Genomic DNA, 13,435 nt, shown 5'->3' with positions numbered 1-13,435 from the left:
GCCCCCCCCCCCCCCGGGCCAGGGGACCCCCCCCCACACACCACAGCCAGAGACCCCCAACCGGGAACCCACTACTTCTCCCCTCACCAGAAATTCCCACCCAACACCCTCCCCAGCCAGGGAGCCCCCATCCCCCCCACCTCTTCAGTCAGAGACACCCACAGCCCAGCGATCGTCCATCACCTGCAGCAGCATCTCTTGCCCTGTATCTGGATGCAGGTGCCCAGGCCATGCCCCCACCCAGCCATGCCCCAGATCCTCCCTTTGCCCATCCAGCCCCTCTGTGCCACAGTCCTTCCCCGTGCAGTGCCCACAGGCGTAACCCCCCTGGCCGTGGGGTGGGGGTTCTCGCCCCTGGGAGCAAAGGAATCAAGGACCAAAAATATAAACTGCAGGGGAGAAACAAAAGCCCCTGGGGCGAAAGGGCAGCGCTCTTGGCTCTGAACGTGTTACCAGCCGAGCCCGTCTTGTTTTCCTCCAGTGCCCCGAAGAGCGGCGCTATGGGGAAGAAGGGGGACCGGGGGGCCAAGGAGAAAGGGGCTGGCGTGAGCCTTGAGGAGGAAGGAAAGAACGCGGCTAAAAGGAGTGACCCACATGGCGAAGGTGATGACCCCCCGATTGCTCTGTTCCCTGCAACGACGCCACCAGGAGGTTCAGTTAACTGTCTGAGGCGGGCGGCGGGTCCTGCTCATATAATGCCAGGGGCCAGGAAATCTGGCCCGTAGTCAGGTGGCTACCTGGGAGCTGGGCTCTTTTGGAAAAGCTGCCCCTAGCTGACTTTGGCCACAGTAATATGTCAGCAGCCCCCCAGCGATCAGCGCCTCCCCCTCCCAATCAGCTGTTTTGTGGGGGGAGGGAGCAAGGGCACGGCTGGCTCAGGGAAGGGGTCAAGTGAGTGCAGGGCCTGGGGCACAGCCAGGGGTTGAGCAGTGAGCACCCGACCCCCCGCACATTGGAAAGTTGGTGCCGGTAGCTCCAGCCCGGGAGTCGGTGCCTAGACAAGGAGCTGCGTATTAACTTCTGAAGAGCCACAGGTGGCTCTGGAGCCACAGGTTGGCCAAGCCTGACCTAGGCGATGCTCAAACTGTAGACATGTGGGTCCTCCCACTGAAGCTAACTGAATTGCCCTTGCAATGTTCATCGCTTGGCCTGAGCTGTTGTGTTGCTGTATGTTAAAACACGGCCATGATCCAGCCTAGAGGTGGTGGCACTTCTGTGCTGGGTGAAGTCTCTGCGACTAGCTCGCATGGGCAGAGTAAGATGCTGTTAGCGCAGCAGGGGCTCTGGGAATGGCTGTGGTTTGGATGGAGTGACTGCTGGGCTGCTCTTTCCCCAGAGGAGTATCAGTGCACAGGCATCCTGGAGCAGGATTTCAATGAACTGTGCTCCCGCGCCGGACTCACCAAAATCCCCAAGGTCACAGTTAGGCTGCAGTCTGCCTTTAACCTCTTCCCACCAGGTGAGGCAAAGGGTGGGACTGGGAGTATTGTGAATTCATCTCTGTCTTTGCTGAGTGTCAGCTGGAATTCGCTGCTGCTAGGGCTTGTCACAGGCCTGGGTCGCGCTCCCCATGCTGGACACTCACCAAGCTGCTGTGTTGGGGGTAGTCCCCCACTGGGCCTATGTGTCTCGAAGTTTCCCTTGCTCTGGGTAGGCCCGGCTCTGTCCCTTTCTCTGGCACATTTCCTGGGCACAAACTGTCAGTTGCCCCTTTACAGAAGCAGGACCCAAGGGTCCAGTTGCCACAGGCTCCCAGAGGGCAACTTTGGGGCTAATAAATGTCACACTCTAATACCATCAACAGCTTGGTGCAAAGTGGGATGGGAATCAGGCACCCCCAGCTGTTGCACCAAGGCGAGTTTATCCTCCTGGCCTCGGGCCCTGCATGATGCTGAGCGCTCTGCTCCTTGCAGGGAAGGGGATGGGGACTGAGATTTGGGAGGGGACGGGGAGGTGTCCAATTCTCTCTCCAGCAGGCTGGAGATGAGCTTCTAGGAGAGAAGAGGTGGCACTTAGGAGGGTGGCGAAAGGGTTATTGTACCAGCAAGGGGCTCCATCCCACATCACATCGCTGTGTGGCTCCCTTTACCCTGCACTGAAGGCTTTACAAGATTTGAAGGAAGCCAATGTACCCCACCCCCCATGAATACCGCTGAGTAAAGGGCTCCCCAGCTGCCTTAGTATAGGCAGGCCAGCTCTATGCCAGCCCCCATCATGTCAGTTTAGCCAACAGCCGGAGCATGGTGTGTTCTAAGCACTCTATGGGCCTGGCTTATGGCAAGGACACGCTGTGCTCTGGCTAGTCTCAGGCATTTGCCCCTTAGCAACCCGAGGAAGATGAGAGCAGCCCCCCTTCTAAGCTCCTTCCTGCGCTCGGTGCATCTTCACTGGCCTGCACACTAGCCCCCGGCCCTCCCTACCTGCAAGCAGCCGTGGACATCCAGGCGAGAGTGTTTCCCAGGAGCCTTTCCTAGATGGTTCCACAAGGCGGCAGGAGTATGTACTGAGAACAGCGCTCGAGCCTCACAGGATTCAGTGTTTTCTCAACGGCCCAGCTCCAGGAGTTCTCTGCGTTCTGGAGAAGCTCCGCTTTCACGGAAAGAACAAGGGCCTTTCCAGCCCTTGGTTTTGCAGAGAAAAGCTGGGAAACGTAACTTCTAGAAGTTCAGATGCTGGAAGGCAAAGAAATGAGTCTCAGCTTATCAGAGGGTCGTGCGCGGCGTCGTTCGTGCAGGCCGAGCTCTATATGTTCTCCAGCTTGCAAGTGGAGTCCCGGTTTGGGTTGGGGACCTGGCTAGAGTTGGGGTGAGTGGCCTGGCTGAGGGAGGTGGTCCAGTTGGGGTCAGGGCCCTGGGGAAATCACAGCTAAACCAGCTTTCACCAAGAGGATGCAGGGCGGGGCGGGGTGTGGGGGGATGTATCTGTGCTGTGAGCTGCAGAGGACTGTTGCAGGGAGATTGTGTGTGTGTCCGTTTCAGTCCTACCCATTTCAGGGGCAGGAAGCTCTAGTTAAATAGGTTGGGAGGGCATTGTAGCCCCAGATGGGTTTAACGTGTCTCCCAGCATCCGCAGCCCTAGTGAAGGCAGAGTGTAGTGAAGAGAGGCCCGTGCAGCTGTAAGGGGATGGGTTCTCCACGGTGGGGCAGTGTGGAGTGATTAACGCAGGGCAGCGGCCTCCATGTCCCTTCGCCTGGCACTGCAGAAGTCTCCCTTGGGCTCGGTGCCCCTGCCCCCGAGTGACCGGTTGCCTTCTGTCTGGCAGAGGAAAGCGACATGCCAGCCGAGAAGGAGGTCCCAGCCAGCCTCACCCAGATCCAGAGCAAGTATGCCTACTTCCGGCCCTGCATCCAGACCGAGCTGGAGCATGACGACCCCAAGAGCGTCCGTGAGATCTTCCTGCGAGGTGAGGGGCTCAGCTCACTCCGAATAGCCCCCTCAGCAATGTAAAACAGGAAGGGGGAGCGGGGGGCACTGCCCGCGCCTCCTCTCTTGTCAAAGGCTTTCTGAAAGTCCAAGTAAACTATCCACTGGATCACCCATGTCCACATGCTTGTTGACCTCCTCAAAGACTTCCAATAGATTGGGGAGGCTTGATAGCCCTTCACAAGAGCCGTGTGTGTTAATTCTGTTACCATAGTTGTAACCCGTTTGCCTGGTACTGAAGTTAGGCCTGTAATTGCCACGATCGCCTGTGGAGCCTTTTAAAGAAACGTAGGCCCTACAAGAACCCGGCAGCTAGTTGTGCCGTTTTGAACTGGCCTCCAAGCTGGCCAGGGAGCCAAAGAGCAGTTGAGGGCAGGGGTGAGGGATTGCATTCTGGCTGGTTTTCTCTTCGGTATAACCAGCTCCATCTGTTTTATCTCTGGCAGGTTGGAAAATTGAAGAGAAAATGCTGGGTGTTTTCAGCAAGTGTCTGCCCGCCCTTGCCAACCTGCAGGCTGTTCAGTGAGTGAGGGGCTGGGCAGTGCCAGGAGGTGTTTGGCTGAAAGGGCCCAGAGATGGGCAAGGAAGATACAGGGGGAGTTCAGTTCTCTAAACCCTCAGTATCCAAGCCTCTCTCTAAGGCATTTTGCCACTTCCCAGCGCATTGGCTCTTGCCTCTCTGAGAGCAGGATCTTGGTGTCCTCCAAGTGGGTTGGGTAATTGGGATGCTGGAACTAGAATCAGCCTGGGGACCCTGCTAGCTCTTTAAGACTAATAGTTGGCTTGGGGGCTCCAGAACGCTGGATGCTAATGCAGAAACGTCTGCATTAGCTTTTGAAAAGCAGATATTGGTGAAGGGTTTGAGGACGGGCCTGGGGGCCTGGCTTTGAGGCCTGGCTCTGCCCTTGACTCACGTTGTGACTCCTTTCCCCTCCCTGTGCCTCAGTTTCCCCATCTGGGGATGAGAATGCTTTGCAATCTCTCTTATTGAGTTAATGCTGCTGCTAGGCCTGCTGTGTCTCTCTTCTTTCAGCCTCTGGAAGGTCGGCCTGACAGATCTCTCGCTCCTCTCTCTGATCGCTATCCTACCAAACTGCCCCGCCCTCAAGTAAGCAAGAGTTAAGCAGTGGGGATGGGGGTGCTCAGACAGTGCTGGAGGCAGCTGCTTCCAGCACAGAAAGGGGACCCCATTCAATCTAACCATCCTTGAAGGAGCCAGTGAAATGGGACTGGAAGGCGGTGCTTTGTCAAGCTCATTGACAACCCAATGGTACTCTGTGCCAGAGCAGAACCGCCAACTCCACTGTCCTGCTTAAAGCCCTAGCGCAGTGCCTGCTGCCTACCTCAAATTCCCCCCACTTTTTCAGTGGGGTACAGTATTCTCCACTTCCCCTTCCAGGCTGTTGTGTAGTGTTTCTCTGTCACTGTGAAGCAGCTGCCGTGTTCCACTCCAGAGGTAGCTGCATTTCTGCAGGCCAAGTGACGTCTCTAGCACCTTGGTTAGTTTCTGCTTTTGGCTGCAGGACACTAACGCTGGAGGGGAACCCGTTAGCTGAGGGGTCCTTCTACAGGCTGATTGGAGAGGAGAGCACGTGAGTTCCTTCTGAATCGGAGACCCAGGGGTCCCGGGGAGTGGTGCTAGTTAACCTGCTTGGGGCAGATACCGCCTTGGGGGAAGGAAGGGAAATTCCAGACCACTGCATCTGCTCTGGGGCAGTGGGTGGGATCCTGGGGGATATTCCTGGGAGGGAGGTCCCAGTGGGGAGGAGGGCTGAGGATCACTGGGCAGGATGGGATGCTTTATCTCAGACTCTCATAACCAAAGTCCTCACTCCGTCGGCAAGGTGCCCACACAGAGTCCAGCGCATGGGGTGCGGATTCCTTCCCTCCAACCCTTCCACGTCCCAGACAGAGCGTGGCTGGGATCGTTCCGCCTGCTTCAAGGCTCAGTCCTGGAGCCCCCTCCCCACTCCCAGGGTGTCTCTTTCCCTTCCCAGAGAGCAGGACAGTCCAACCAGACCTGATCGGAAACTCTCACCAACACCCCTGCAGGGTGGCTCATGTGTCGCTAAGAAACAACAACATCGGTGACGCCGACGCCAAGCTGATCGGCCAAGCCCTCTCCACGCTGAAGTCTTCCAACAAGAGCTTAGTCTCGCTGACCCTCAGCTTCAATAACATCTCGGACCTGGGGGCAGGTTACATTGCGGAGGTGAGGGGTGAGAGAGCGAGCGACTGGCTGCATTAGGGCATGAGCCTCCGTAGAGCATTAGAGAGAGGACAGCTGTTCTCCAAAGTGAGGGACAGGGGCCTTGTGATTAAGGCACTGCCCTGGAGGCCTGGCTTCAAATCGTAGCCTTGCCACTAGGTTATTTTTTAAACCAGTTTAAGTCCAGCTCTCTCATGTAGACGGGAACAGACAGCTGGGGGAGCCTTACTGGCTGAGGCTGTGGAGGGAAGCCAAAGAGATGGAACTGCACAGGCTGGTGCTTTGCATGTTCTCCTGCCAATCCCATCTGGCTGGATCCAGTACTCGAAGTCCACCTGCTGCGTAGCCCTGGGCGTTCCCAGACCCCAGCTCAGGCTGAGCCCAGGTGGTGAGCTCTCAGCAGGATGGGTTGGGCTGTAGAAAGACTGAACTCCCCTTTGGCACAGGAACTGGGCCATCGACAAGAGGAGCTGGTGCCGGGAAGCCAGCCCGGCCCGATGGAGGGTCCAGCATCCAAGGCTGACAGTTCTTTTCCTTTCCTTGCATGTCTGTGTCCTGCCGCCGCCCCCGGGGCCTGTCCAGGGCTTGCGGTTGAATCGCTCTCTGCTGTGCCTGTCTCTGGCACACAATCAGATTGGAGACCAGGGAGCCCACAAGCTCGCAGAGGTGTGTTCAGGGAGAGGCCTTTGCTCTTCAGCCCAGGGGATGGATTTACCCTTTAAAAAACTTCTTCACCTGGCCCAGCGTCCACTGCTCCCTCCCTTCGCAGCTATTAGCCAGGGTGGGTAGGGATGGTGGCCCTAGCCTCTGTTTGCCAGAAGCTGGGAATGGGCGGCAGGGGATGGACCACTTGATGATTCCCTGTTCTGTTCATTCCCTCTGGGGCACCTGGCATTGGCCACTGTCGGAAGACAGGATACTGGGCTAGATGGACCTTTGGTCTGACCCAGTCTGGCCATTTTAATCAGGAACATCTAGTGGGGGTGGAGAGCTCAATGGAGGACTCTGAGTTGTGGATCTGGAGCTCTCTCACCAAAGGGACATTAGTGGCGGCTCTTTAACTAAAGAGTTTTTCTCCCAGCCATTAAAAGGCATTTGAGTTGAATGCACATTAATAGAGAGCTTGAATCAGTCTGAATCAAAATCCCATCCTCTCCCTGGCCTAGGACCGCCCGTCTCCTGAACTCCCAGCTCTCCATAGAGTCAGCGAGGGAGAGAAACCAGCTGCATTTCTAATGTGTAAAACATCTTCATCTGGCACAAGAGAGCAGAAGCAGCTCTTCTCCCTGTCTCCAGCTCTCCTCTAACGCAGACCAGGCCTGACCTGCACCAGGCCTCGATCCTGCAGCGGGAAGTTCCAGGGCTAATCCCTGCTGCCCAGTCCCTTCCCCCACACTGCGAATGACTGAAAAGAATCAGCTCCATGAGACGCACTAGCACATCCCTTTGAGGGAGCATGGCCTGAGCTCAGAAATTCAGGACCCGATCCCAAGGGACTGAGCATGCTCATCAGGCACCCAGCACCTCTCTGGCTCAGACCATTGTAATGTCTGTGAGCTCGGGCGTGGTCAGAGAAGTGACAGGGATTGAAGTGGTGCCGAGGTCCCAGACTGCCACCTCTATGAGGTGGAGGAGGGGGAGTTAAGCTATTGTGACCGAGAGACTGAGCAGCACTGACTCTGCCATTATTTTGGGTTAGGTTCTGGGACCTTTCGCTTTAACTCACACCGAAGTCGTGGAGAGGAGGCGACTTTTACTGGAGAAGGAATCCCAGGAGCGGTCCCGGTCGGTAAGGCTCCTGCCAGGCCATGCGCACCCACCAGAGGGCAACAGATCAATTCACTTTGGGGGCGGGGGTGTTAGCGACTGACCTCTTTGCTGCAATGGCAGAGGCCAAACGTTGCTATAAACTCAGAGCTCCGTGGAACCAGGTTGCTGAGGGTAACAAGATTTACCCTGGTGTGTGCTGTATTCCCGTCTACTTTCTGAGCTACCTGAAGGATAACAGCCTACTACTGCTACCACCTAGTGGCATCACTCCTTTAGCTCACACTGGTGAGGATCAGAGTCCCTGGTTCTAAGCCAGTCAAAATCCCATGCTGAGAGTTGCTACTGTTAGCGCTGCCTAGGGTCCTAAAGGTACCAAATGTAGACAGCCCGTGGCGTCCGAATCTCTGCTAAAATCCCTCTGGGTCTGGATTCCAGCCTCTGAGACATGCAGATGCCAAGAGCAGCGAGCGTCCCTCCAGCCTTGTCAGCAACACCACCATCGACAAGCTGCAGGTGGCCAAGCAGAGCAAGAGCGGGTCCAAGAAAAAGGTGAGGGGTGTGGGCTGACCCGAGCAGGACGGCTCCACGCAGCCCTTCCCAGGGACGCTGAGCTCCGGCCGGCCTGGGAGCCAGGGGTTAACCCCACAGCGAGCGGCTCCCAAAGATCCGCGTCTTCGGAAGGATCGGGAGATCGCAGTGGCCAGGACGAGCGCGTGGCGCTGCTATGGGGAGTGACCCTCAGGACTCCTGGGTTCTCATTTCATTTCTGAAGGGGGAGTGTGAGCTCATGGCTAGAGCAGAGACTTAGGGGTCAGGACTCCTGGGTTCTTTTCCCAGCTCTGCCACTGGGTTCATTTGGTGACCCTGGGCTTTCCTGTGCCTCCATCCTTCAAACAGGGTTCATGGGGGGGCGGGGGTGTGCAAGCCTGGTGGTTTACACGCTTGGGCCAGAGAAGGGCCAAAAGTGAAGTGGGGTCAAGCCTGGAGGGGACTTAGCAAACAGCCACAGATACTAAAGAGCCGAGCCTGCCTGTCAGCGCCTCTTTGGGCCTGTGCTACTCTTTACAGGAGCCTTCGAAGAAAGAGGAGAAAACTCAGGCCAGCACTGCAGGTGGCGGGGGGGTTGTGGGCGGCCCAGCCTTTGTGCCCGCCAAGAAGGAGGACGCTAAACAAGCCAAGAAAAGTGAGTAGAAATTCTAATCCTCCCCACTTATTCTAACCCTGTGTCCTGTGTGCAAGGGGCCCCCAGAGAGCGGGCTGCGGAGCTGGGTGATGAACTGTGCCAGAGCAGGAGGTGGCCGGAGGCGATGCCACCTCTGAGCTGGGCACCCAGCCCGTGGGAGGGGCCCCTGTAGCTCAGCTCACAGCTCTGCGTGGCAGAGGCTGTCCCCCGTTGGTGAGTGTTTCACTCTCTTTAGTGGTTTCCACCCCCGATCAAAAAGCTGTTCGAGGCAAAGGAACCAAATCGGGCACCAAGGAGAAGCGCAGCCTGCCGCCGGAGCTGGAGGTGAGGGACCCTGGCCAGCCACGGGGTACGAGGCTCCAGGGACGCTGTGCACCATGTTCCCCGTGGTGAGGGGCTGTGTGCCAGGCTCCCAGGGCACTGGGTTAGTGGTGCAGTAGCCTGGCTCTGGGCTAAGATCCAGAGTTGAGTTCCTGGTCACTTCGGGGCTGGAGTCTCAGTTACAGCCTGAGAACTTGGGCCGAGTCACTGACACTCCCCCCCCCCCCCCCCGGGGGTCTGCCGTGGTGGCTTCTGGTTCAGTTCCATTCTGCCCCTGCCATGGGGGGGATACAGTGGGCTTCACTAACCGGCTGTGCATGGTGCAAACAGCTGCCCCGTTCCGCTCCGGAGGGGGCTGACTTGCTTTGGGATGAAAAGATGTGGACCCATTGGCTCAGCATGAAGCTGGGATTTTCAAAGGGGCTTGGAGGAGAAAGGAGCCCACTGCCCAGGGAAAATCAATGGGATCCCTGCTCCCAACTCCCTTAGGCACCTAAGATGATTCCAGCCAAAATGTCCCATCTCCTGTCCCACATCAGAACCAGCAATGGGCTGATCCCCATCCTGGGCAGTGACAAAACAGTGGGGCCGCCTGCCGAGCTGTTCCCAGGGCAGCTCTGGGACCTGCTGGAAGGTGAAACGTTCTCTGTGCCCAGGTGCTGGAGCCCACTGAGATCATGAACCCACTCCTGGAACAGGCCGAGCACCGCGACGGGAAGGTCTTCCTGCCAGGCAACCGCGTGCTCATCAACTTAAACCTCACCTGTACGTCGGCGTGGGGCCCGGGGCTGGCTGGAAACCCACCATCTCACCTGGCAGGGCAAGTGCCCCCCGAGCGGCGCTGGGTCCCCTGGGCTAGGAGCTGTGGCAATGGGCCAGAAATGCAGCAGCCTTTGCCAGACTTGCGTGTGTTCTTCCTTCTGAGCAGGGCCTGCAGTCCCTGGTGCTGGGCCAGACCCTACCCACAGAGCCACCCACCCTTCTCCGCTTCCCTCCATGTGGCACAGGCTGGTCACTCACCTGAGTGCCGTGTGGCTTGTGGGCTCCCTCTGGTGGCCCGATCCCCAGCAGAGGCAGGAGACGCTCGTGCTTGTAGAGCCAAGTGCCGATCCTCTGCCCCACAGCAGCTGTGCCAGTGTCAGTAGGCGTAGGCCCTAGCTGAGGTCCCAGGCAAACCCCCCCCGGGGCCCCAGAGGCAATGGGGTTTAAACTAGCCACTGAGCCACATCTTCCCTCCCCAAGGGAACCAGATCACAGAGCAGGGCCTGAAAGCATTCCTGGCAGCCGTGGAGAGTCAGCAGCAGGCCAGCAAGGCCACAGCTGGGGTCAAGTGGCAGATGGGCCTGCTGCGGCTGTCTCTGGGGGTGAGTACCACGCTCCTGCATGCAGCGGGGGAGCTGTATCCAGCCCCAGGGCCCTTGTTCTTTCACGACCATGCCCCCGGCTGGGCTGGAGTGGGAGCAGAAGCGAGTCTCCCCTTTGCCCACTCGCCCCCCTTTCTGCGCTTTCAGAAAAACCGCTTCCCCGCTGACAGCAAGACCTTTGCCAAGCTGCAGGAGCTGATGCTGCCACGCGACCCCACCTACAGGCAGCTGCCCAAGGCGCCGGAGGAGGAGCTGGCTGCGCCCAGCTAGGGGCTGGAGGGGGGAAAGCATCCGCTCACTCGAAAGCAGAAGAGTCCCACAGGCCTGGAGAGCGCGAGGGCAGCCCCTTGTGTGGGATTTCTGGCCCAGCCCAGCCTGTAACCGTTCCTGCCTGCCATTAAACAGCTTTGACGCAACCTGCTCTGGGGTGGAGCCCTCTACAGCCACTGGAATTCAGGCTCTTTTTCTACAGCCAGGGCCCCTTCCTCGCACGGGAGGGCTCCATCTACGTGGGGGCTGGGGCAGGAGGGAGGACGCTCTGAGGAAAGGCCTACCTGCGTCTCCTGGGTCAGAGGCAGTGACCTCATAACCACACGGTCCCAAGAGCGCTGAGCCCTCCTCCCCGCCAGGCCACTCCCACGTTCCCAGTCCAAAGCCCTGCAGGCTGGGGAGAGGGGTGAGGGCAGGTGCAGTGCCCACATCAGGGGAGCAGGGCTTGTCCTCACTTGCACAGCTACAGCTCAACGTAGGCGCTGTCCAGTGACTCCACCTCCCCGTGAGGGGCTGGCTGCAGGGGGGCCTGAGCTCAGCCGCCCCAAGTCGCTCCGGGCTGGGGATTTTTCACCCCCAAAGTGATGGAGCTGGGCCAATAGAGTCGTGTCGACCAGCCCTGAGACCTCTCCGCCGAGAGACTGGGAGAGCTGGGGGTGCAGGGCCGATTCCACTCCCAGCAGCAGAATTGGGCAGGGTGGGGCGGTTTCTCTTCCCCCAGCTCCCCATTCTCTGCTCCAGCCATGACACTGCTCCCCAGCGGCACAGGATGAACAGCTCCCGGCTCTGGCCAGACACCCCTCTGGCTGGCAGGACTAACGGCCCAGTGAAGAGGAGGGCTGGGAACAAATGACCCCGTCTCCCATGCTGCCGTGGGGGAAAGCAGGCACCCCCTGGTGAAGAATCACACGCACGCCAGCCAGGGAAGAATATTTCACTTTTCTTTAAAAAAACAAAAACAAAAAACTTTACCAGTAAAGGGAAGAAAATAAAACCGATTATACATCATGGAACAGCAAACAGTCAGTCCTCTAGCTAGTGTGTGTGTGTGTGTGTATATATGGGACCGGGCCGGGGGCTGATGAGCAGGGGCAGGCCCAGGGCCTGGCCTCTGGCAGCGCCGCAGCAGCCTGCAAATAGACAAAAGCTGATTGCAAAGTGGGATCTTACCCTGAGCCCTCCCAGCTCCTCCCTCCGGCCAGAGCAGCTGATCGGTGCTGTGCGGAGCTCACCGCTAGGGGCGATTGTATCTGATGGGCTGAGCTCACCCAGCCCCAAGGAGTGCAGCGGAGACGATCCCCACACAGCCTCCGACCCCTCCAGCCGGCTGATTGTCTCCAAGCAGCGCTGGGATTTTGCCACAGCAGACGCGGGTGTGGGGTGTCCTGTTTTCCCAGCCCACTGCCCGCCCTGGAGATTCAGCCATTCCAGTGGAGCAATGTGCGTTTTCCAGACAGTCTCTACCGAAAAGCCTCTGCCTGAAGGAGGGGGCAGCGCATCTGCTGGAGGGAGAAAGGCCGGCTAATGCCAACAGCGTGTGCTCTGGCTTCACAGGGCCGGGGAGACACAGCGAGAAGCCCAGAGGGAACATCTAGTGGTAAGAGGACCGGGCTGCTTGGCATCTCGTTTCCCCAGGCTGGGCAGGGAGCGGGATAGTGGTAATGGCCGTTGTAATGCAGGGTCACGGGATACAGTCGTTATTTACAAGAACCCAATGCACATACATACATATTTATATCAGATCAGCAGAGAGGGCGGGCCGGGACCCACCACGTGGGCTCCTCAGCACGGAGAGAAACAAAAAGTGCATTTCGACAGACTATATTCCAGCTCTCGTGTACAGGGACGACGCTTGTCCGTGGGGGGCACAGAGGTGGAGGCAGCGGTGGGGGCCTGGCCTGCCAGCAGCAGGCAGCATGCAGGGTGATGGGCACTCGCTCTCCAGGCAAAGGGCCGCCCAGCCCCATGGCTAGGACGAGACACCGAGATCAGCCAAAACTAACATGCTCCAAGCTTCCAGTGGCAGCCTCCACGGGTCTGTTTCAACATTCGGGCTTCCCTACCTCCCAGGGGTCTTTCCCCAGGTTGGGTGGGTCCAGCGGGTGCCCTGCCGCTCCAGCTACCCAGCCATCTTTGGGGAGATCTCCCTGGCAGGGCGCTGGTGCAGAGGGGCTCCTCCGAGGGGGCTCGGCAGCCTGGAAGAGATGCAGAGAAGCAGGATTGAGAGGGATGGTCGGCAAAGCTCCAGGCTGCCAACCCACCCCCTGGTGCCTGTTACATTTAATTCTATTATGGTCATTATTACCAAGAGGTCCAGCTGTATTCACCTCTTGGACCAGATCCTGGGCTCCACTTCGGACTAAATCAAGAATTGCCTCTCCCCTTGCGGGTTCCAGACTAGCTGCTCCAAGAAACAGCCATTTAAGGTGTCAAGAAACTTGACCTCTGTGTTCCTTCCTGAGTGACATGGACCCAGTCAATATGGGAGAGGTGAAATTCCTCATTAGTATTGAGTGTTTTATTTTAACAGCCTCTCTAAGCTCCCTGAGCATTTCACAGTCACTGTCACCATCCTGGCCAGGCGGCCGGTGATCTATCCCTGCTGCTATTCGAGCACGGAATTGCTGTCCAGACAGATTCTGTGGTACAGTTTGGTTCATTTAAGATTTTTACTTCTTTGATTCTGCGCTTTCTTTCTGCCACTCCCCCACCAGCACAACCTGCTCTGTCCGTCTGACATGTTTTGTAGCCTGGCATTACTGTGTCCCATTGCTTATCCTCATCCCACCAGGTGTCTGTGATGCCCTTTATATCAATATCCTCCTTTAACACGAGGCACTTTCATTCACCCATCTTATTATTGACACTTCCAGCTTTGCTGGGTCCCGGCCCTGC

The 13,435-nt window shown here is 57.9% G+C and overlaps 2 protein-coding genes across 14 annotated transcripts in view; one reads left to right on the top strand and one right to left on the bottom strand.

Moving 5' to 3' along the window:
• The first annotated feature begins 484 nt into the window (after positions 1-484).
• Positions 485-10,676, top strand: LRRC71 (leucine rich repeat containing 71). 3 transcript variants are annotated; one of them, XM_032792073.2, is made up of 15 exons: positions 485-603; positions 1,337-1,459; positions 3,263-3,403; positions 3,870-3,945; positions 4,457-4,531; positions 4,947-5,015; positions 5,476-5,635; positions 6,215-6,298; positions 7,332-7,421; positions 7,838-7,951; positions 8,471-8,585; positions 8,821-8,909; positions 9,563-9,671; positions 10,149-10,270; positions 10,418-10,676. In XM_032792073.2, exons 1-15 carry the CDS (start codon positions 501-503, stop codon positions 10,538-10,540), a joined length of 1,593 nt encoding a protein of 530 aa, XP_032647964.1. In that variant the 5' UTR covers positions 485-500; the 3' UTR covers positions 10,541-10,676. The 3 variants fall into 3 exon arrangements, with proteins under 3 accessions (XP_032647964.1, XP_032647967.1, XP_074926575.1); XM_032792076.1 differs by lacking the exon at positions 10,149-10,270 and having other exon boundaries at positions 10,418-10,503; XM_075070474.1 differs by lacking the exons at positions 10,149-10,270; positions 10,418-10,676 and having other exon boundaries at positions 9,563-10,142.
• An 821-nt stretch (positions 10,677-11,497) lies between these two features.
• Positions 11,498-13,435, bottom strand: part of ARHGEF11 (Rho guanine nucleotide exchange factor 11) — a 76,565-nt gene continuing 74,627 nt past the window's right edge. For all 11 annotated transcript variants that reach the window (XM_075071057.1, XM_075071064.1, XM_075071061.1 and 8 more), the window contains one exon: positions 11,498-12,735. In XM_075071057.1, coding sequence (XP_074927158.1) covers positions 12,583-12,735 — 153 coding nt within the window. In that variant the 3' untranslated portion in view covers positions 11,498-12,582. The remainder of the gene's footprint in view (positions 12,736-13,435) is intronic.

This window comes from Chelonoidis abingdonii, chromosome 11, assembly GCF_003597395.2.
Source record: "Chelonoidis abingdonii isolate Lonesome George chromosome 11, CheloAbing_2.0, whole genome shotgun sequence".
In the NCBI taxonomy this organism is placed as follows: Eukaryota; Metazoa; Chordata; order Testudines; family Testudinidae; genus Chelonoidis; species Chelonoidis abingdonii.
The sequence above is the reverse complement of the archived record's forward strand: the minus strand, read 5'-3'. Positions and strand labels throughout refer to the sequence as shown.